The 21190-nt window shown below is 56.5% G+C and overlaps 8 protein-coding genes across 8 annotated transcripts; 3 read left to right on the top strand and 5 right to left on the bottom strand.

Annotated features, from left to right (window-relative positions):
* Window positions 1-1480: 1480 nt before the first annotated feature.
* DCS_05512 (uncharacterized protein) lies at window positions 1481-3306 on the bottom strand (the record flags this gene model as incomplete). Its single annotated transcript, XM_040802815.1, has 2 exons — window positions 1481-2574; window positions 2667-3306. 2 exons carry the CDS (start codon window positions 3304-3306, stop codon window positions 1481-1483), a joined length of 1734 nt encoding a protein of 577 aa, XP_040657848.1.
* Window positions 3307-5764: 2458 nt separating this feature from the next.
* Window positions 5765-7381, bottom strand: DCS_05511 (uncharacterized protein; the record flags this gene model as incomplete). Its single annotated transcript, XM_040802814.1, has 1 exon — window positions 5765-7381. The coding sequence occupies one exon, from the start codon at window positions 7379-7381 to the stop codon at window positions 5765-5767; it is 1617 nt and encodes a 538-aa protein (XP_040657847.1).
* Window positions 7382-8574: 1193 nt separating this feature from the next.
* On the top strand, window positions 8575-9811 carry DCS_05510 (uncharacterized protein; the record flags this gene model as incomplete). Its single annotated transcript, XM_040802813.1, has 2 exons — window positions 8575-8920; window positions 8994-9811. The coding sequence occupies 2 exons, from the start codon at window positions 8575-8577 to the stop codon at window positions 9809-9811; spliced, it is 1164 nt and encodes a 387-aa protein (XP_040657846.1).
* Window positions 9812-10190: 379 nt separating this feature from the next.
* Window positions 10191-11072, bottom strand: DCS_05509 (putative SOD2-superoxide dismutase precursor, mitochondrial; the record flags this gene model as incomplete). The annotated part of the gene is made up of 3 exons (XM_040802812.1): window positions 10191-10490; window positions 10559-10824; window positions 10955-11072. The coding sequence occupies 3 exons, from the start codon at window positions 11070-11072 to the stop codon at window positions 10191-10193; spliced, it is 684 nt and encodes a 227-aa protein (XP_040657845.1).
* Window positions 11073-11619: 547 nt separating this feature from the next.
* On the top strand, window positions 11620-12231 carry DCS_05508 (DNA replication complex GINS protein psf-3; the record flags this gene model as incomplete). Its single annotated transcript, XM_040802811.1, has 1 exon — window positions 11620-12231. One exon carries the CDS (start codon window positions 11620-11622, stop codon window positions 12229-12231), a length of 612 nt encoding a protein of 203 aa, XP_040657844.1.
* A 1287-nt stretch (window positions 12232-13518) lies between these two features.
* Window positions 13519-15480, bottom strand: DCS_05507 (uncharacterized protein; the record flags this gene model as incomplete). Its single annotated transcript, XM_040802810.1, has 2 exons — window positions 13519-15198; window positions 15256-15480. 2 exons carry the CDS (start codon window positions 15478-15480, stop codon window positions 13519-13521), a joined length of 1905 nt encoding a protein of 634 aa, XP_040657843.1.
* Window positions 15481-18133: 2653 nt separating this feature from the next.
* On the bottom strand, window positions 18134-18734 carry DCS_05506 (uncharacterized protein; the record flags this gene model as incomplete). Its single annotated transcript, XM_040802809.1, has 2 exons — window positions 18134-18417; window positions 18509-18734. The coding sequence occupies 2 exons, from the start codon at window positions 18732-18734 to the stop codon at window positions 18134-18136; spliced, it is 510 nt and encodes a 169-aa protein (XP_040657842.1).
* A 1036-nt stretch (window positions 18735-19770) lies between these two features.
* On the top strand, window positions 19771-21069 carry DCS_05505 (uncharacterized protein; the record flags this gene model as incomplete). Its single annotated transcript, XM_040802808.1, has 2 exons — window positions 19771-20630; window positions 20685-21069. The coding sequence occupies 2 exons, from the start codon at window positions 19771-19773 to the stop codon at window positions 21067-21069; spliced, it is 1245 nt and encodes a 414-aa protein (XP_040657841.1).
* Between the last annotated feature and the right edge of the window lie 121 nt (window positions 21070-21190).

Raw genomic sequence — 21190 nt, 5'->3', positions numbered from 1 at the left:
GCCCAAGTCGCAATCAACAATGACAACCGGCGGCCGAAGCTTATGGCCGATAGGCGTGAATACGAGGGAATCAGATGAAGTCTCAAGTGCAGGGCACTCAAGCCCCACATGTCAGGGATGCCATGAACACATGTAGCAGTCTCATGTACACCATGGCTTGTGAGCTGTTACCGCGCGTGGCGTGAAGCATGACGGCAAAGCATGACGGCAACCTGGGACGCTGAGACTGGTAGACATATCCCGGCATGGGTGGCGCGTGGCGGGACGGCGCCAACTCTGCCGCAGTCGACCACGGCCTGCCTCCGTCCCGTTCAGAGAGGTGGACGGGCCAGCCTGCAGACCTAACTTTAGTTCACTCGGCAACTATCCGGGAGGGGCTCATCTTTGACGAATGGACCGAGTACGCGCACCGCAAAATGCCTGGCGCACTTGCGTTTGAATTATTGAAACGAGCCAGCAGTCGATATTTTCTCACGATGCCGAACGAGCAAACAGGTGGCACTGAATAACAGCGTCGGATCACGCTGTGTTGAACGCGGAGTGCAAAATCATTCAAATTACATGTTGTGCTTTCAGCATACACTCATGCAAGATCACGTATATGAATATCGTCTCCTCCCGTGGACAAGCGTGGTTGTCTCTTTGTGTGCGACTCGCCATGTCAGTGATTCGGTATTGGAGTATACAGGCACTTGTCTTCACACGGAACCAAGAACGGACCGATCTGGAACAGAACGGAACATATTCATTCACTGGAAAAAGGCAAACAAAAGACATGTGGCATTCAATGCAAATGGCTTATTCTGATGATATGCAGCCATCTGCTTCCCCAAGGCAAGCAAACTGCGGTGTTAGTTCAACAGTTAAAGGCAGTAGCGAGCAAGGATGAGTCCCTCCCCGTGGATAGAGACGCTGTCAATTGTGGTGTCGAAGACGACTGCTTGTTCCGCCTTCACCGATAACAATCTGGAACTCTTCATGCAAAGGAGGCCCTGTTTTCTCCTTAATCCCGCGAACCGAATGATTAATCTTCAACCTCCCACGACGTCATTCACAAGCTACGCCTTGTTTGACATCTGAGCCCAGTAAGACTGACATTGTAAGCGAATTCTGTGTGATACCATTGGAGAGCAGAACCGAATCTTGATACCGCTTCATGCGGACCTCTAATCGTGCCTCGTTCTATTCCAAGTGAGAGCAAAAGTACCAGAATGGATGCCCAGGTTCTGAGAGAGGTTTTGTGCCACAGGCGACTCAACACAAATCGTTTTTGCTTCACCTTGAACAAATATTGTTCGCACGGTTGGAGTCAACTTACACATGATCAACTCCTAATAATTACTCTGGTGCATAATAGCAACAGGAAAAACCCAAAAAAGGTTTGAAAAAGCAAAGAGAAGGGAACACTTCGCCCAGCTATGGAAGCGGTGGACGACTGATCGATCACCGTTTCCTGTAGCGCCATCTGAATGAGGCCCAGCTAACCATCCAAAAAGGCCTCAATCTTGTCCCGAAGCTCCGCCAGGTCCTTCAACAAGCTCTCCTCCTTGGCCCTCACGGCGTAGAATGATGCATCCACGACGTCGAAAAATGTCGAGTTGCCATTGGTTCCGTCGCAAACCGGCTGCGGCTCGCCGCTTCGAAGCGCAGGGTCGAGCGCGGCCGTAGCGTTGCGCAGCCGAATGAGGAATTCTTCCGCGAGCTGGATCGTCAGTGACATTTGGAGCCACGGTGACGACTCGACGGCAAAGGAACCAACCGTCACGTCCGGCAACTTCCAGCATCGGAATGCGACGCCAGAGTCTGGCTCGGCGATCTCGTGGCGGACGAGGGTGAAAACGCGTTGGTACATATCCAGCAGACGAACATAGGTCGAAAGAACGAACATGTCGTTGCCCGGGTCTTTGCCGTCCGACCGTTTGCTATCTTTACTTCGGCCTACACCAGAGAGCCGGTCGAGGATGTCGGCTACGCCTCGCGTAAGCTTGAACATCTCGTCGATGGGGAACCCGTTGCCGTCACCCGTCGAGAGACCATTTCCGTTCACCACCACGCCAAAGTGCTGCGGCAGGATGGACGCCAGGTCAAGCAAGCGGGAATTGATATCGGTTAGTTGCGCCATCCAGTGAGATGTCGGTACCTCCCGACTCTGCATGGGTGCGTGGGCTACGTGCCTCAACGCGATTTGTCTCGCCCGGTGCCTCGGTCGCTTCCGCTGACGTCTGTCCGTCCCGACGTTCTCGCCTATGCAAGATCGTCTCTTCGGCGCAAGCGAAGGCACGGGTCGATGAAACGGAGAACCGCTCGAGGGTGAGAACGGATGAGGTGCAACTGGAGCCGGGAATCCTTCCGAAGTCGACGCCAACTGTTGTTCCCAAGCTTCCGTGAACGGTGGTGGATTTTGAAACTGATCGGCCGTCCCAGGAAGCACAGTCAAAGGTTCCACTTGCGTAGGTGTCAAGAATGCCAGCTGCTCAAAATTAAAGTTGAAGTCCCCGAGCTCAAGAGCCGTGTCAGGGCCGGCGACAGGGTGGTGGGCCGTCGCAAAGTCGCCTGCTTGCGGTGAAATGGGTTCTGGGAGCACACGGATCAGTCTTCCGCATCACATGTCAAGGCAGAGCCGGCTGGTCGGAAGAGAAAGGGGCAGATGGTAAGCCGCAGCATACCTGCTTCGGGTTGGATGAGGTTCAGGTCGCTTCCCGTCCTCCGTCGCCTTGGTGATGGATGCCCACTCAGGATAGGTTGCGAGCTTGGAGTTGGATGCTGCTGATGCGCTTGTTGATTCTGCAGCAGCAGGTGCTGATGCTGTATCTGTTGAATCTGCTGTATCTGTTGTTGCTGTTTCTGTTGCTGTTCTTGTTGCTGCTGTTGTTGCTGCTGAGGAAGTTGTTGATGGTGATGGTGTTGCTGCTGCTGCTGCTGCTGTTGCTGCTGCTGATTCTGCTGCTGCTGTTGCGGCTGTTGTGGCGGCTGCTGCTGGTGATGGCTTTTCTGCTGCTGGACTTGCTTCTTATACCGCAGAGAGGGACTGGACTTGCATTCGGCGTGAAGACGCACACAGCGCTCGCAGGCTTCGTCGCCGACACGCTTACAGCTCAGCTTCTGGAAATGGCAGCGATCGCAGGCTTTCCTGATAACATTATCGGCCATGGTCATGGCCATTTCTTCGGAGGAAAGCGAGAGGGAAAAGAGACATGGAGTTGGTTTAAGAAGTGTTGCCGAGGTAGGAGAGACACCAAGAGTATGCAAGCGACCGACGATTGTCTCTTCTTGTCTGAGCCCTCGGGTAGGATGTACCGCGGTCATTGGTTAAGCGGCCGTATGCTTGAGCAATCCAGACCGCCGGTTCGACGTGCATGAGGATGCTCGCTGTGTAATCTGCCCGCCGTGCTTCGCTACCAGGCTCGTCGACGGCGGCAAGCTGTTCGCATGCGAGGAGACGGTCCCGGTCCCGGCTCCTTGGAACGCTGAGACAAGGCCGCCGTCGTCGTTCCTCGACAAGACGACAAGACGCACTAAATTAGAAGCCGACCCTGCAGATTCTCGGCTAGCCAACGTCGCGGCGAATTGACGAGAGCGCCGAACCGTCTTCCGAACGAACAATCGACTGACTGCGATCTGAGACAGCATGCCCGGACTGTGCCAAGCGCGTCCCGACCCAATGGGTCGGTGTCGTTGCAATTTCCCGGAGTCAGGGACGCCGCTCGACAAGGCTTATCGTTTGGCAGATGTGAAGCCGGCTCGGAGGAGGATCGAGGGCAGCTTTACCGCCTCCGGTCCGTCGCTTCGAGTCCTCACGCGAGACTCTCCTGACAGCCACAATTCGCTTTGCCGCAGAATTCTCTGGTCACTTCTCTCTCCTCGTCAAGACTTGTACCACCTGATTTGAGCAGCCTGAACGGTCGTCGTCCGAGTGCGGTAAAGTAGGCAAGTCGACGACCTCGACTTCTCGCATCAGGAGACTTGACGCTTGCGTGGGCACCATCGCCGAGCCGCCATTTAGGGGCTCTCCTCATGCGTTGTGTGCCGTATGCGGCTATGTGCAGATCAGGGCTGTATGCAACTGTGTCACTGCCTTGACGCTGTGCCACCAGATCGACACTTCCCACCAGCGCCTGGGGCCGCGGAGGCAGGCTCGTCGGTAATACCCCAAGATGATGAATGGGGTAGCCACTTCCTACGGCGGCGGGGTGATGAATGCACGTCATGTATCGAAACGCAAATGCGCCCATGACCCCGGCTACGAGGTCGTGAAAGCGGGTGTCGTCGTTGGCTCGTCGCAGCAATGTCCTACGTGGGATCGGTGTTCGATGAAGAGAAAGCAAGCGGCGCGGCGACAACGGCATCCACTCGGAACACGGCAATCATCTGCCCCCCCCCCCCCCCCCGCTCCCTTGGCGGCCGACGACGAGCTCAGTCAGATGGTTCCTTTCGTCGCTTCGGGTATACCATGAACGATTTATGTGGCTTTGGTGCACGAGATCTAGATACCAGGTCGACACCGAGCTCGCCGTCCCGTCTCGGCGGCCATCGTATACGCGGTCGGTCGTGCTGTTCGCGCGTAAAGAGAGGGCATTTCGCCTCGCTCGTGTGAAATCGCGTAGCTGCCCTTCCGCGCCTGAGTAACTCATGCATTACACGTAGGATGCCGTCGCACAGCTGGCATGAGGATTCATCGACTGGACGGATGGTAGTCTTGAGTTTGGTGTAGCCCAAATCCCGACAAGACGGTTCCGGAGCTTGAATCTTGAAATCGGATGACAACAGTCGGTAACCCATCCCGCAGGCCATCCGAAAATGGTATTCAACACATGGTAGCGGCTCGTTCGGGACTTCCTGACGCAAGAACAACGCATCGTAGAGCGGCTTGTGTCACAAGGCGACGCCACCAGGTCCCTGGCCGAGGGCCTTGGCAGCAAAGTGCTCTCATTCTGATGCGGCGACGGGCGGGCGGCAGCATGAGACTTTGGTGCTTATTTCCCTACCCATCTGCGCGGCGGGAGCATCGCCTCGGCGTATGTTGGACGTTCCGATCTATTCCGCCATCAGTTTCGACGAAGGACGCCATGGCCCTGCTCTTCCACTCTGCGTTGAGCGAGAGTAGCTGAGAGGCCGAACGCAGAAGGCTTCGGGTGCCGTTGAAGGTTGCACAAGTTCGGGGCCGCACTGTCAAGGCAGGTTCGGGCATGAAGCTGACGACGGCATTACCGGACCCCATAACCCCCAGGCGGGGTAAACGGGCTCTCGAAAGCCATGTTCGACGGCTACGTGGCAGGCTTGAATCGCAAATGGCAGGTTCGTGTTGGGATGGTTGTGGCTTGGGCTCAAGCGAAGCAGGCGTTGCAAGGCCCGGGAGCGGCAATGAACCTTGTGCATCAGGCGCACAAGATCGGACCCGACGAGCTGGGTCAGATGTAGCGGTGAGAGCGAGCGTGGTGATGAGAACCTGCGTCGTCGCGTCGTCTTCGGTTCTCCCCGTTATCTCCGCTCCTGCAACGCTTCGTCTCTCACTTCGCCGAGCAAGCCTCCACGCGTTCCGGCCGTGTGCGATACATATCAAGCGTGCTTGTGCTGCCCGAGGTCGTGCATCCACGATGAACGCAAGGGCCCAATCCATTTCCCCGGGACCGTCTCGGTGTTCTAAGGTCCCATGACAGTGATGTTGCACATCTCTCCACACCAGCACCCTGTAGTGGTTGGTACATGGCTTGCACGTTTGCCTCGACATCCTGAGGGTAACGAAATCATGAGCACCCTTGTCTGATCATGTGCCTCTCCAGTAGCTCCTTCTGCTGTACCCGACTTCATCCACCGACCGGCAGCGGGGGGTCCAGTAGTCCTCGGCGTCGCCGAGAGGCCACATGGCTATCATGAGCAACTCGTTGACCGGGCACGCCTGCGGCCTCCTCCACGTTGTCCAAGAGAGATCCTCTCGTAACCTTTCCAGGCTCTGGCGACATCGAGCGACAGCCTCGTCCAGATTCGGTGCGCCACCGTCGTTTCCCATCGTCAAGCTCAAGTCGGTCAACGGATCATCTCGCGCCGAGGCCTTCAGGATGACGGCTCGCATGACGAACAACTGGTTGCAGATTTGGCCGACGACTCGCTTCAGGGCCGTGTGGATCATGTCGTCTTCGACGTCCCATCGGTCCCTGTCCAGGTAGGTCGGGAGAAGGTAGTGCACCGTGCAGGAATCGATTGCCTCGGCCGTCCTGTTTTCGGGGCTCGCCACGGTGATGTCGCCCGGAAGGGATGGCGCGTCAAAGTACGTTCTCGAGACGACATCAAGCTCCTCGACGAAATCCGAAGGCGACAGGAGGGTAGAAGCCATCAGGGCGAAGCGGGCCGAGTATCGAGTCACGATCATGTCGACGACGGCCTGCCAGTTGACCGTGTACCTCCGCGGCTGCGTGCAAACCTCGCGCAGGTAGGCCTTGATGTCCCGCAACTCGTCGAGGCTGACAGCGACCAGGCGAGGCAGGTCTGGTCGGTTAGCGTCGGTGTTTGATAGGTCGACGGGGAAGAAGAAGGCCGACACCATGGAGGAGAAGTCAAGGGTGAGTCGGTGTCCGCCTATGCCATCGTATCGTTCCGACGCCGCTCGTGCCCATTGGAACGGTTTCATGGGGTCGTACGGTGATTTGTCCGCATCGGGGTGCAGAAGGGTGCGCTTCATGGCAACGAGATCGATGCCGTTGGAGAAGTTGCAATAGACGACTTCGAAGCCAATCTCCAAGCGCACGAAGCCATCGTACGCCCACTCGGTCATCAAGTCGCAAATGCTGCCGGCACGATCGAGCTCGTCCATGAACGAGTCCCAGGCGGGAGGCGTGTTGTTCTCGCGAAGAAGGAGATCCTGGGTATCAAGAGTTCCCATGTGCGTCTTGCCGGCGCTCATTCCGTCGAGGTAGAGTATTTTGAGATCCCTCTCAGCTCTGTAGGTGTGCAGATAACCCCGCCTATTTTGCTGACCTCGGCCTGCGTCTCTGCGACGGGCAGAAGATGGAATCAGAGGCTTCTGTCCCACCAGTTGGTCATGCTGCCTGCCCGGGAGAGTGACGGACAAGGCAAAGGCCTCGGCATGCTCGACCTCGAAGGCAAGCCACTCGGGTCCTCGGGGTATGCTGTCCGTGTTGGATCCATGATACAGCAGGGTTCCCTTTGGTATCGCGGCGGGGAAGAAGCTGAGACCGTTGTGCTTGACGGCCGAGCCCCATTGCCGACCGGCGGAATGGATGGCGTTGAAGATGTGATGGCAGTTTCTTCCCGCACTCTCGTGGTCCGGTTGGATGGGCGATGCCGAGGCAGCGGCAGCCGCAGGCGTAAGGAATCGTGAGCTGCCGAGGGCCCAAGCAGCGGCGTGGCACTTTGCGAGCCGCATTTTGAGGGCGGCACTGCGTATTTACAGACACCCAAGGACGACACCGGGAGCCGACGGCATGGGTCCCATCGACTTTTGTGTGATTTTGGGTATACGCCTGCCGATCGAAGCGCGTCCAGAGTTCAGAGACCGACCAGGCGTTATCACACCTTTCACGGCTATCCGAGGTGACGGCTATCCGAGGTGACGGGTGACGGATGACGAGACTGCCTATGGGTTCTGCTGACACGGCAGGGCGCCGGCAATATCAACTCCGTCACAGCTCGAAGTGTGGCCCTGCTGAATCGGCGTGGAATCCTGGGGCAGCGGAGCGTGCAACTTCAATACTCGAATCATGCGAGCAGAGTACGGAGCACAGCGTGGGCAACTTGACCGGAACGAAGTGCGGGGAAGCTGTCGGATTCATGCACGTCAGTGTGTCTCGACTGTGCCTCGACTGTGCCTTGAGTGTGCCTTGAGGGTGCCTTTGCGGTACCTCGAAGGTGCCTCGGCCGTGACTTGGCTGAACGTTGATCGTGCGTTGGTGCAGGCACGTTGGTTGCACGTTGGTTGAGGCGATGAGCTGTTATTTCTGCGTTGGAGTTGTTGGTGTGTTGGCTGCCTGCCATTCGCTGTCTCGTCGGACCAATCTGACGATTTCTCGGGCCTCACAACATCACCACGCGTTCCGTCAAGGGCTGGGAGGTGCTAGCTGTTGAGCAAAACGAAGGCCTCCATCCACCGCTCGCATTTATTTCACCGAGGGGGAGGAAGAGAAGCTGGATGAGGGGGCGCTAGAGGGCATTTTTTGGTGGTTCGATCGGTGACGTCATGAGCCACCGATTCACTGCACCGCTCCTACTTGAAGTTCATCGTAGTTAGTTTCCAGCTTCTACTGGGTGAAAACGCGTAGCTGGCCAGGATTTATTGCCAGATATTTTCTTTTCCATCCACCGTCTCTGTACCAGTCGATTCTGTTGTTCCTCAAGTGCCGGACGTTGATTCGCACTCCTCTCGATCCGCTTCGTCCTTCGGTATGCCGATCCCTCTTTGATGCCTTTCCATCCTTCCCTTCCTTCTCTTCCTACTCTTGCTTTCCTTTTATTACAATTTTTTCTCCCCTTTTTCGCCCGATTTTCTCTCGCAGAAACCTCTGAGAGCCTATTCTAGGGCGGGCCACATACGACTGCTATCCCAACCGGGCAACTATCACGATGGAGCCACCGACGACGGATACCACCGGTATGAATCCAGAGCGCGTCGTTTTCCTGCGAGGAATTTCTGCCGGTGGAAACGATTTATCCATCACATCGTACGTGACGGAGGAAAGAAAGCCAGGACCCATCCGTAGCGGTGCCAATGCCACTGGCTTGGGTCAGTCAGTCGGCGGTGCGGAGGACTCGGACGAGGGACTCGGACCGTTGGCGACTCAAATGTCCACCTCATCCGCCGGAGGGTCTCGGAAGCGTTCCTACGGTGAGCTCGAGGAGCGGCTGACGGAGCCCTCGGCTGGCTACGACTCGCGTGTGCAGCTGCAGAGGCCACCTCTGCTGTGCCCAGGTGCGTTTCCGTCCGCCTGCTCTTCGCCGCTGTTCGTCGGTGCGGCCTCCTTACGTCCCTCGCATGACAATAGTGCCGCGGTCGAATGAGAATACCATCTACCTTGTAAGCCTCTTGCGCTACCGTCTTCTTCGACTCACGCTCGTGCCGACGGCGAACAAAAAGCTGTTCCCTGCAGCGGGGACCCATTTCTTCCAAATTACTGATGCAGGACTCGTTATGAACGAGACGATACGGAATCAATCGAGCTTGCCCCTGCTGCGTTTGACGCCCGTGACAACTGCCGTCGACGGTGCCCTAGACCGAGTGGCTCGCGGTGCCCTTCTGGAGGATGTTTGGTCTACGCTGTTGCCCGCTGCCAAGTACGACATGGCCCACCAGCTTGGTAAAATTGTCAAGCTCATGCGCAAGACGACACGTGGCGCCTTGGAAATGTCCGACCACCAGCTTGGCTCCGTCATCTCCGGCGATTACTCGTTGCTTCTCGAGAAACGCCAAAGCAGGACGTATTGGGCCATTCGTCCCCGTCCGACGCAGGCCCAGTTCGTGGCATTCCTCCTCGCCGCCATGCACCCCTCCGTTCCGAGAGCGTTGGTCGGAAGGATAAGTAACCAGTTTCGAGAGACAGCTTCGGTCGTCCTATCTCACGGCGAGCTCTGTCCGCGAAACATCATCATCGACAACACCAAAATCGTCGCCATAGTCGGCTGGGACTGTGCAGGCTGGTACCCGGAGTGGTGGGACTATGTCAAGTTCTTCGAGCCTTCTACCAAGGCCGCCAATGCAGACTGGTACGACTATGCGAGCGAAATTTTCGAGAGAGAGGACTTGCCTGAGCTCGTCGCTTATCGGAGCATCGTCCGGTGGGCCGCTCCGTGGCCCTTGCCATGAGCTCCCAGCTGCTACCCCGTCACCGGCTTCCCGACGTCTTGATGCCGCCGTTGCTTGGAGCGAGTGGAGGGAAGCGCTTCAAGCAAAGGCGGGGTCGTGGATGATTGCCAGGGCCTTTTCTGTGCCGCGAAAGGTTCCAAGCCCAGCCGTGGACCTCGGGGGCGGGCCGTAGAGCCATGCGGCACACCAGGATGCGAATGCGGGGATCTGTCGGTGCGTGAGATGAGATGTAGCCAAGGCCGCGTAGCCTTGCGCTGTCATGTGCATGCGACGATGGAGTTGCAAAAGGCTATCAAGATACAAGCTTTATCAGCCATCTTCATGATAGAATTTGAGCCCAGCACGTTTTCATAATGATACAGTACACACGCCCCATGCTCTATTTCTCAAACCGCTTGGCAACGGTGCCCCAATTGATGACCTCCCAGATGGCACCAAAGTACTCGGCCTTGCGGTTCTGGTACTGCAGGTAGTACGCGTGCTCCCAAGCGTCAATACCGAGCAGGGGCTCGAGGTTGCCGGTGACAGGGTCCTGGTTGGCACGCGTGACGAGGCCGAGGGTGCCCGTCGTTTTGTCCTTGACAAGCCAGGCCCAGCCGGAGCCTTGTATCCCGGCGAGAGCGGCGTTGGTCTGCTTCTTGAGGTGATCGAAGGAGCCAAAGTCTTCCTTGATGGCAGCCTGGGGTAAAGGGCGTCAGTCACTTTGGAGCAACGCTCTGGGGAGGCCACGGAGAGGGAACGACGCACAAGGAGCTTGCCGTTGGGCTCGCCGCCGCCACCCTTGCCGTTTGGCGCAAGGTTTTCCCAGAAGAGGGAGTGGTTGACATGACCGCCGCCATGAAAGTTGAGGAGCGGCGCCTGCGCAGCGGCCGCTTTGGTGTCGTTCTTGCTCTGGGCCTCGTCGAGAGCCTCGCAAGCAGCATTGAAGCTGTTGACGTACGTCTGATGGTGCTTGGCGTGGTGCAGCTCCATAATCTGACCCGAGATGTAGGGCTCAAGGGCGGCATAGTCGTCTGCGGGACGGCGAGGGTTAGCATACTGTCCGAAACTCGTTCCAATTTTCACCAGGCAAGGGACATTGGCCGGATGGACGGGGGCGGGACGGAGCGGGACGAGGAAAGGGACGCCGAGGAGGAAGCTCACAGGGGAGGTCGGGCAGCGTGGCTTTGCCGCGGGCAAACGTCATGGCAGCCATGGGCCTGGCGGAGGCCCGGAGACCGGCGCGCAGGGCGGGTGTGGTGCGAAGGAGGGCGGCCGACATTGTTGCGATCTGGCTGTTCCTCGTCTTCAGTGATCTTGCGGGTGGGAGGATGGTGAGAGGTATTCCCAGTGAAGACGAACTGCACGGTACTACAAGTATAAGTAAGACGAAGGGATGCGGAACTGCGGAGATGATGACGCAGCAGCTTGGGAAATAGAATTCGGCTTACCAATTGACGTGCAGCGGATGGACGGCGTTGGAGAAGGGATGATGTCAATCAAGCTTCGTTGATCCTCGGCACGCCGTTCATACTTTGTAGCTTCAGGTCACTTTTGCGCCGAAATGCGCCGATAATCCGAATGGTGGCTAGTGTCTGTGTGGCGGAAGCGTCTGTGTGGCTGAGGACCGAAACCGTCCGACCGCGCTGCTGTTCTATTAATAATTAATACTCGGATTCTCGCAACGGCATTATTGGTGAGCGATTCGCGAGTCGCGACCTTCAACCTCGACTTCAACCTGCACCAACGGCGAATTGCTTGTGCATCGTTCAAGCCGCACACCTGCATCAGCAAGCCATTGTCAACAATGATATGACCAGAGCGCCAACATGTCGTACTACGATGTGAACTCCATCCTGACAGATGCCGAGGTGCGAACCCCCATCACCGTCACCGCAACGACTCTCGTGCTCTCCCACCATCTAACCCCCGCGGCGATGCAGAAAGTCCCCTGCCAATTCGAGCTCGACTGCCCTTACCTCGGCCACCTCGACAACAGCACGTCGGGACTCAAACCCGGCACGGCTCTCACGCTACCGCTCTGGCTCGCCGAAATGCTTGCGCTCGCCGCCGCTGGCGAGGACTCCAAGGCGCCGCTGACGCTCAACCTGCCGTCATGCCTCTCGGACCAGGTGGCGGCCGCGCTCAAGGCCGACCCGCGAGCCGTCCCGCTGCGAGACCTGAGCGCTCATTTTTACGGCATCGGCGTCCGCATGCTCGATCTCTTTGACGAGCGAGATCTGAGCGCCGTCCTTCGCCGCACCTTTGTCGTCCGCGCCGGCGACGTCGGTCTGCACGCCCGCAAGGCTGACGAGAGCATCGGTGGCCATGGCCAGGAGTTTCTACGAGGACTGGAAGAGTGGGAACGCCTACTGTTTCGTCGCGCGCACGAGGGTGTCAAGGGAGCCAAGGAGTGGACCGAGAAGGTCAAGAAGAATTAATGTGTCTGAGAGGCCGAGGGGGGTCATTTGCTATCGGTCTTAGCAAAAGCAGAGCTGCCCCCTCTGACCTCAGCAGCAACGGTCGCGGTCTCTAATGTGTACGGACAGATGGATATGATACCCTGGAGGAGGATGACCGCATGTGTAAGTATGACTCGATGTTGAGACAATGCGAGCAAGGAAACAACATGGTTAGTCGGGGAGTACGAAGAATGTTTTGCTGCGTGACGTGTCTCTTTATGGAGGCATGTAATAAACTCGGACGCGCCTCCGTGTGTGTGTACTGTAGAGTGTCTATAGGAGAGGGACTCGTATACCATAATTGAAGGGTTTCGGTCAATCTCCACCACCGTGATACGGGCTGCGCCTACATCGGACATTGAACCCCTGAAATCGGACAACATTCTACTTCTATCCCTTCATTGGTCCAACGAACCGGCCCCAACCGAAAATGACAAGAAGCACATCAAGATTGCCTGACTCAACAGGAGCGCGACAAATTCTATAGGACCTGTGATTGAAAGATGAATGGGTGCGGATAGTGGCAGGTTATTGGAAATACTGAGTGTCGGCTGGCTCCCTGGCAACTGCTGTCATGGACAGTCGGCGGTGGAAACGGGAACGGCAGCAGGATGCTTCAATGGATGCTGCGTGGACAAACTGCTTGCTTCATTGCTATCAATCAAAATATTCCCATCATGATCAGAGTATTTGCAAGGGTGGGCTATGCCGGCGAGAATTTGCCGGCGAGACTCGAGTTCCAGGCATCATCGGTATTGAGCGTGTAAGTTGCATTTTTGCGAAGTGAATAGTACCATTCATCACTATCACCAGGAAGCCTTCCGAGACAGAGGGGCTACGCCGAGAAATAGCGAAAAATGTGTCAACCGGTCTTTTCTGGGGCACAAATGGGGTCTTGGTACATCAACCGCACGCTTTCGCTCGATGATGCTTCGTGGCAGAACAAACGTATCCCACCAAACTGATCAAAAATGCAAACGCTCCATACCCGCAACTCCCTCCTGAGCCTGCCGCAGGAATGGACAAACAAGGACAAATGTGAACTTTAAAACAAAACTGCATCGACCGTTTTTTTCTTGTTTTCTCCATATTTTTGATCAAACACGACTGCCAGATTCTCGAGTAACGAGCAACAGCCAAAAACGTCACGAATGTGGACGGTGCAGCGCTCGCGCCGTCGTAAGGCATGCGGGCGAAACGAGACGGAGAGAACAGAGGCGAAAACACGAGGCGGGCTTGTCGTACAGCGTGCAAGTGAATCGCATTCTAGCAATCCTCCATCGGCCACATGATGGTTTCGGCAATGACATCGGCGTCGTAATGCGGCATTGGCGCAGTCGTGGCTGCCGTCAGGTGTGCGAGAAAGGGAGAGTGGCTTCCTCGAGAAACGGCAGGATACTCCGGCGCTGCTTCATTCATGTAATCCATACCCTGAAACTGTGAATAGCCGGTTGCCACTCCGGTAGTCACGCTCATGGCGCCTGCTACATCGTGCATCCGGCGTTCAAAGGGGTCCATCATGGCCGTGCCAAAGGCGTCATTGGTCGCATACGAGATGGAGCCGTTCCCAACACCCGGGCACACGTGTTCACTCTCCAACATATCGTACTCGACGTCGTTCCCGACCTGGTTCTGCTGCGCTGTCCAGTCGCTGGCGACGGTGACCTCTTCGTACCACATCCTCAGGTCCGACATGGGCGGCCAGTCGCCGCCGCCCTTGCCTCCCCGTCTCTCCTCCGACGTCTTGTTCTTTCCTCGTACAGCCTTTGGCTTGAAATGTGTCCGTCGAAGATGAGCGGCGGCATTGTAGTAGGCGCCGTACTGCTTCCTCGAGACGCATGACCTGCAATCGGTGAGCGGGTATAGGACTTGAACGGGCGACTTTAGGCCAACCGTTGCCGGGTCACGACAGATGAACTTCTTTACGGCCACCATGTGCTTGGCGCTCAAATGTCGTCGCAGCTCGTGGTCGCCCCTGAAGCCGTCCGGGTGGTCATCGCACTGATTGCAGTAGACTCGGGGGTGCTTCGGCCGTTGGTACGGTGATCTTGGCGACGGGTGCCGGCCGATCGTCGTTGGTGGTGGGGTGCCGCTTTGGGCTTTGCCGCTCGGCCTTTGCAGCTTGGGCGCGATGAGATTCCGGCTGCCGTTCTGGCGCACGCGCTTGCAGGCTTCCTGGAAGCGTCGACTGGCGTTCGATGCAGTCGACCGTGCGCTCGTGGCGCTGGTGTTGGACGCCGATTTCTCCATGGGCGTCGAGGAAGAGGCCAGGAGCAGAGACTTGCCGTCGTCGACGCCCGGGGGCGAGGCGGAATATGTCTGCGGTAATATGGGCTGAGCAAAGCCGGCACCGAGGCCGAAAAATTCCTGGTCGCCGATGGGCTGTTCTTCAACCAAATCGACCATGCCGGTCGTCGCGCAAGCCAGAGTTGCTTCATGGCCCATCGAAATGAGGTCATGCCCCTGCAGGAGCCGCGAGGAGTAAAGCGGCGATGTGGCATTTTCCAGAGGTCTATCGATAAAGCTGTTTTCCCGCGTCATCGGCTGGGTCAGCTCAATGGTTGATGTGGCCGATATCATGGAAGGGCACGCCGAAGGGCCATTGAAGCTGCTGTAAATGTCTCGTGGTGACAGGTCGGTGCTGGTCAAGGACATGTACGATAGTTCGTTGGCGTCTACACGAGCGAGGTAGGTGGCCGGATCGACGCCGAGCTCCGGGACTGTACCATCCTCTTGGACACTCGGAAGTTGTCGATTCAGCAGGCTGGTGCGGTGGTCCGAGGTGATGTTGGGAATGGAAGCTGCCGTTCTGTGAGAGGGCAGCAATGTCTCGTTCCTCGATCGGCTGGTGGAAGCACTCCGGCTCATGGCAGTACTGGAGGATGACTTCTTCTGGGGACGGACCCCTTTGGGATACAGCCCGACCGGCAACCTGGAGTCGTTTGCCTGTTGCTTGGTGTCACAAGACATACGCGATCAAGCATGGCCAAGGTTGAAACTTACACACAAGGTAGGATCCGCAACGGGACCCGTGCTGGATTGGCCATGTGTGACATCCACTCCAACGTCGACGCCCAGTGTTGTACCGCTGGCGTTGCTGACGTGGAGGGGGGCATTGTTGACGCAAGCAATATTCTCGCCAAGGGCTCTTTTGCAGAGTGCGACTTCCTGCTCGTGTCGAGCCAGGTGACGTTGAAGCTCCTCAATGTTGGTGAGATGCCGATTCATTGTGTCCAGAGGGCAAGACGATGAACGGAGGTACGGTTGATCGTCACGAAATCCAGGGGTTCGTCCGTACAAGTCAAGCAAGGTACACTTTTGGGGGGGAGTTGCGGTCAAGCCTGGATGTGTTCGATAACGATTCGGTGGCAGTTACGTCTCTGATCTGTCGGTTGTCGTTCAAAATAGGAGGCGCGAGTAAGGCGAGGCCGTTGGTGTTCAAAGGCCCGTAGAAGCTTCGTTGTTGATGGTGAGGAGTGGGAGAAAGATCGGATGGCGAGATAAGGACAGGAAAGGACGGAAGCCCCAGGATTGTCGGATGAAGAGTTGCATTAAGACGACAGAGACGGCGACCAGTGGATGGAACGAGGCACCGAACCGACAGGGGATAGGTTCTGCAAGTGGTGATGGGCTGCGATGCCGGGGGGGGGCGAGGAGGAAGGGGGAGTGGGGGTGTGTGCGTTGTCAGGCAGCGACATGGACATGGACTATGGATGTAGGTGCAGTAAAAGAAGTGAATGTGCACCTGTGACGGGTGACGGATGACGGATGACGGGGGGTTGTGACGCGCCATGAGCAGAGGTCGAGCCAATGCAAAGACTGAAACATGTCGATTTGTGGCTGTCAGGCTTCAAGCGGCGACGGTAGTGGCCATTGAGGATGCTTCGTCTCTCGAAGGCTGTATGAATCAGATGAATCTTTGTAGGGGATAGATGATGGGCACGGCGCCCAAGGGCCACGAGATGCTCGGCGAAGGTTTCGATTCGATCCTGAAGGCGACGGGCAGAGAGAATTTGAGTCAAGTTTGGGCGAGGTATTCGGAGATGAAGGAAAAGGGAAAATGGGTGGTCAAAATCAGATACGCACCGGCATCTGCGCAGGAAGGTAATGTCCTGAACGGCACCTGCCTCTCCAACTGAGCACTCTGTACTCCGTACACGACATCCCATCAATATCTGGGTAGCACGATATATGCTTCCAATGAGTATGTATTCACACTGCCATTATTTCATTATTATTATTCTGTTTTTACACCTTCTGCCACCGCGCGAGGCTGTTGATGCCCTTGCCATGTCCAGCATCCTGCGATGCATAGTCATCAAGCTGTCTGAGGGGCTTGCCTAGACGCGTGCCAGATGCCCCTACGAGCATCGTACCGTATCTTTCGTGCAAAGGTGTGGGAGAGCAATGCCCGAGAGATGCATCTGTTCATGCTGCTACACACCTGCGCACCTACAACCTTTACTTGGCGATGTTGGGCTGGCACGACGAGTGGGTATCGACTCCCTGCCTGGCTCACCCTGCTGGTGCCCACACACACTCACAGCCACCGGCGACCGTCCGACGGCGATGGCCAAACATCCCAGTCGAGACCAGCACCACCACGACCCATCGGTGTGCAGTATAAAATCATGCCGACGGAGTCAGCCGCCGCCGCCCTCAACGCCCGGACAAGGTACGCAGACACAAGCACGAGTACATGTACATGGACAGATAGGAACTTGTACAGCCACAATGGCATTTTTTGTATTGTCATCATCAACGAGGATTCTCGACGGATTCCAGGTCTGGCAGCCAGCTGCACAACACCACGACCGCACAACGGACATTGCATTCAACTGGGTTCTGCCATGAGAACCCTCCGACGTATATCAAGTGGCACCTGCCACACCCTCCATGCAAGTTTTGTGGCAGTGATGCTGCAATCCATGCAACGAACAGCGTCGTCCACATCCGGCTCGTCGAGAGGGAGGGGGGGTGACAGCTTGCGGAATGCAGTGTTACGCATGACATTGTCGGAGAATACTTGGTGCTCCTGGGACACGGCTCGATTGCAAATATAGCTGGCGGATGGATGGTCGTGGGGGCAGGGCGGGTTGGTTATGGAGATTGAGCACTTGGACAGTAAGAGGCTGTTGGCGGGAAATTCATACAGGCCAACCGATGGCCAAGATTGGGAGTGGTGGACGGAATCCAAAGCAAACAAGGTCTGGAGGTGTCGACGCCGGACATGTTCGATCCGTATCCCTTACCCAGCATATCGACAACGTCCAACGCGCATCAGGGTGGACTTCACAGTCACGTTTCCATCTCCCACCTTGTCTGGCGAAGCTGCGAATGCGCCGGGGCGACTCGGCCTCGTGGTGCGTGCATCTCCCGGTCAAGGCTGTGCCCTGCCTGCCTCGCCTGCGCCGGGGCCAGACTTGCTGGGAATAATCCCGAGTCCCCGTCCCACATGAGACATGCTCTCTTCTGGCTCCGGATGTCAGCGAGCAGTGTGACCAAGCGCAGACATGGAACCAGGCAACACCTGGCAAATCATGTTTCGTGCAATCCATCCATCGATGCCGACATGTCGCCCGTCTTCTGCTCATCGGCCGCAACGCGTGACGCTGTCCCGTTTGTTGTATATTTTGCATCGCTTCTGCCTGGCTGCTGTGCTACCCTCTTGCTCGCAGGAAGTCGGCCAGTCTCGATTCAAGGGAACCTGGATGATTCCGCGTCAGAACAGGGGGCCGTATTGGATCAGGGACATGCTGACTTGACCCCTACTGTACGTTGTCGGTGTAAAAATACATGCTGGTCGGTATGTGCATGGACGAGTACGTACTCGGTCGACGTACTCGCACTCGCCACAACGGGTCGCCGTTACTGGCCCTCATCACTCCCCAGCAGTGAGGCTGGCTACTCCAACACTTGACCCTCGCCCGGCCCCTGGTCCGATGGAGCTCGTGGAGAGCCTGAGAGCTGAGAGCCCCCGGGAAGCCCGTGGAGAGCCCGTGGGGGCGAGAAGAAGCGCAATGAGTCTTGCCGAGTCTCGTGGACGACACCAAGATGCCACATCACCGACAACGCCATGGACAAAACCATCGACGACAAGGACATCTCTCGGAATCGTCATGGTGCCCCTGGCCCCCTTGTCTTTGATCCACAGCGTGTGTCTGTCTGTCATCAAAGTTATATCCGTTCATCCATATCGCACAGCCACCTGACCTTTGGCACCAGATGCACCATAAGGCTCCGTCGCCGCACGTACCTTGGGTACCCCCAAGCCCGAGAGCCTCGATTTTCTGGGCGTTGCCTCCCTCATCCAAAATCTGCATCCCTTCTCGTTGTTTGTCTTGCTCACGTGGTCCGGCCTGGCTATGCAGCGACCGGCTGAGAAGTCGAACCTCGCCGCCTTTGTTGGCCACTTGGTTTGTCGTGGCCGGTGGTTTCTTATCGCTTTCGTCATCCGTCCTGGTCGGTAGGGATGCGCACATGCCATGCCGCATGTCATTGGGCACTTCCGTATCGCTGCCCGAAAACGGCGGGAGGAGGGGAGGTTGAACGCCAACAGTACCTCGGGGGCGGGCTGGTGTTTGTGCTTGACACCAGAAGAGACATACAGTATTCTCTTGGGCTCCTCGAGTATTGCCGTGCAACTGCGCAACTGCGCTGTAATGCAAAAGGCCACAGTAACCGGTTACTTCCGTGATGGATGATGCAGTGATTCGAAGCTGCCACCAGAGTGTCGAAAGACTCAGAATAGCGGTCCCTTTTCGTCCCCAGCGGACCAAGAGTTATCACATCCGCCATTATTCCTCCATCAATGACTGAGAATGGTTGATTGCCAAGACGGCCATGGCCATGGCCGATCGATCGGTGCCATGATAAGTAGGGACATACTTGTTCATCAAGACCGTTATACTCCGTACTCCGTACTGAAGTACTGTACAAGTATTACTTGCTGTACACTTGAGTGGAATTACTGAGTAATACAAGTAAAGCAAGTGAGTAAATGGACTTGATTATTCCCTGTGGGCCAGGCCAAGGGAAGTGGATGAGCGAGACTGCGGGGTTCCCGCCGCAAGTGCATACCTTGCAACTGCACTAATGCTAGCGGGGCTCTTGGTGAGATTTTAGTTACTGTAGAGTAGTATTATCTGGATGTTCAAAGTCCAGCCGCGCAAGATCGACGACACAATCCCCGCTCGCTGATGGATACCTCTCGCCCAGACGATGACAGCAATGAAGGCGATTCCGGCATATGCCTAGTATTATGCTGAATTTCCCCTTCTCTTCAAACGCCAACGATGGATGGGTCAGGTGCTGCCAAGGGATGCGGGGGTTTGCGATTCGCGTCGATTTGTCGCCTCGATATACGCAACGCACGTGATGCGATGCGAGAAACGGTTAAACTCTGGGTATGCGTAGCACGCCCTCGCCGCCGCCATCAGCTCCAAGCTCCTCACCAAGCAAATCTCTCCTACCTCTCGCCATAACCAAGTCAATACTTAATACTACTCAATATTCGCCATGCCTTCCAGATCAGATGTGACCAATTTCGGCGCAGGCCCAGCGGCCCTTCCTACTGACGTCATTGAGGATGCCGCTCAAGCTCTCGTCAACTATGAGGGCACAGGCGTAGGCCTTGCGGAGTGGTCACACCGGTCGAGCAAGGCTGTGAAAATTATCAACGAAGCGAAAGAAAATCTAGCGTCCTACCTTGACATTCCAAACGACTACGAGATACTCTTTATGCATGGCGGCGGTTCGGGCGAGTTTGCCGCCGTGGCTTATAACTTTGTCGGTGCTTGGGTTGCTCGCAAAGAGAGGGAGCTCGCCAGCTCAGGCCTGGAGCTTCAATCGGCCGTGACAAAACTCAAGATGGATTATATTGTCACCGGTGGATGGTCGCAGAAGGCAGCGGACGAAGCGAAGAGACTCTTTGGCTCGGAGCATGTCAATATTGCGGCGACTAGTAAAAAGTCGGACGGTACGTTTGGAGGCACGATTCCAGACGAGAGCACGTGGAACCTCTCGCAAGATGCCGCCATGGTCTATTACTGCGACAACGAGACCGTTGATGGCGTCGAATTCCCCGCGTTTCCCACCTCCCTGGCGCCGGGGGCGAACGGACCGATTGTCGTGGCCGACATGAGCTCCAACATTCTTTCAAGGACGATCCCGATCAAAAACTTCTCCGCCATCTTCTTCGGGGCCCAAAAGAACCTCGGGATGACGGGCATAACCGTTGTGGTGATCAACAAGCGCTTCCTACCGCAGCCTTCTGCGGACTTGATGAGAAAGCTGGGTCTGCCCATTCCACCTCGAATCCTCGAGTATGACACGATTGCAAAAAACAACAGCCTCTACAATACGCTCAGCATCTTTGAGTAAGTAGGCCTTTTACTGCTGGACCGAGATTGACACTAAATGTGGTGCTATAGTGTGTATGTCGCAGGGCAGGTTCTCAAGAGGCTTCTTCGCCAGCATCCCAAAGTGCAAGGACAGCAAGCCATAGCCGAAGAAAAGGCGCAACTAATCTACGGAGCTCTCGAGGCCCATTCTGATCTATATCGCATCATTCCTGACAAGTCAGTACGGTCACGCATGAATATCTGCTTCAGGATCGAAGGTGGCGATGCGTCGGAGAAAGCTTTCCTGGACGAGGCTGAAAGTCTAGGATTTATGGGGCTGAAAGGTCACCGCAGTCTGGGAGGGATTCGGGCAAGCAATTACAACTCGATCTCTCCCGAGGAGGCGAAGAAGCTTGCCAAGTTTATCAACACCTTTGCATCGCAACGAGGGGCTCTTGCGAACGAACAAAAGTAGGTCCTAGGGCTGGCCGCTCCCTGACAACGGTGGATGTGGAAGAGATGCCTATGTGCATCGACTGGTCCTGTGCACTGCGGTGATTGCCTATCGGGCGATGGGTGATGGGTGATGGATTATG

Source organism: Drechmeria coniospora, chromosome 02 (genome assembly GCF_001625195.1).
Source record: "Drechmeria coniospora strain ARSEF 6962 chromosome 02, whole genome shotgun sequence".
NCBI lineage: Eukaryota > Fungi > Ascomycota > Sordariomycetes > Hypocreales > Ophiocordycipitaceae > Drechmeria > Drechmeria coniospora.
Note: the sequence above shows the minus strand (reverse complement) of the source record. Positions and strands in the feature narration are given on the sequence as shown.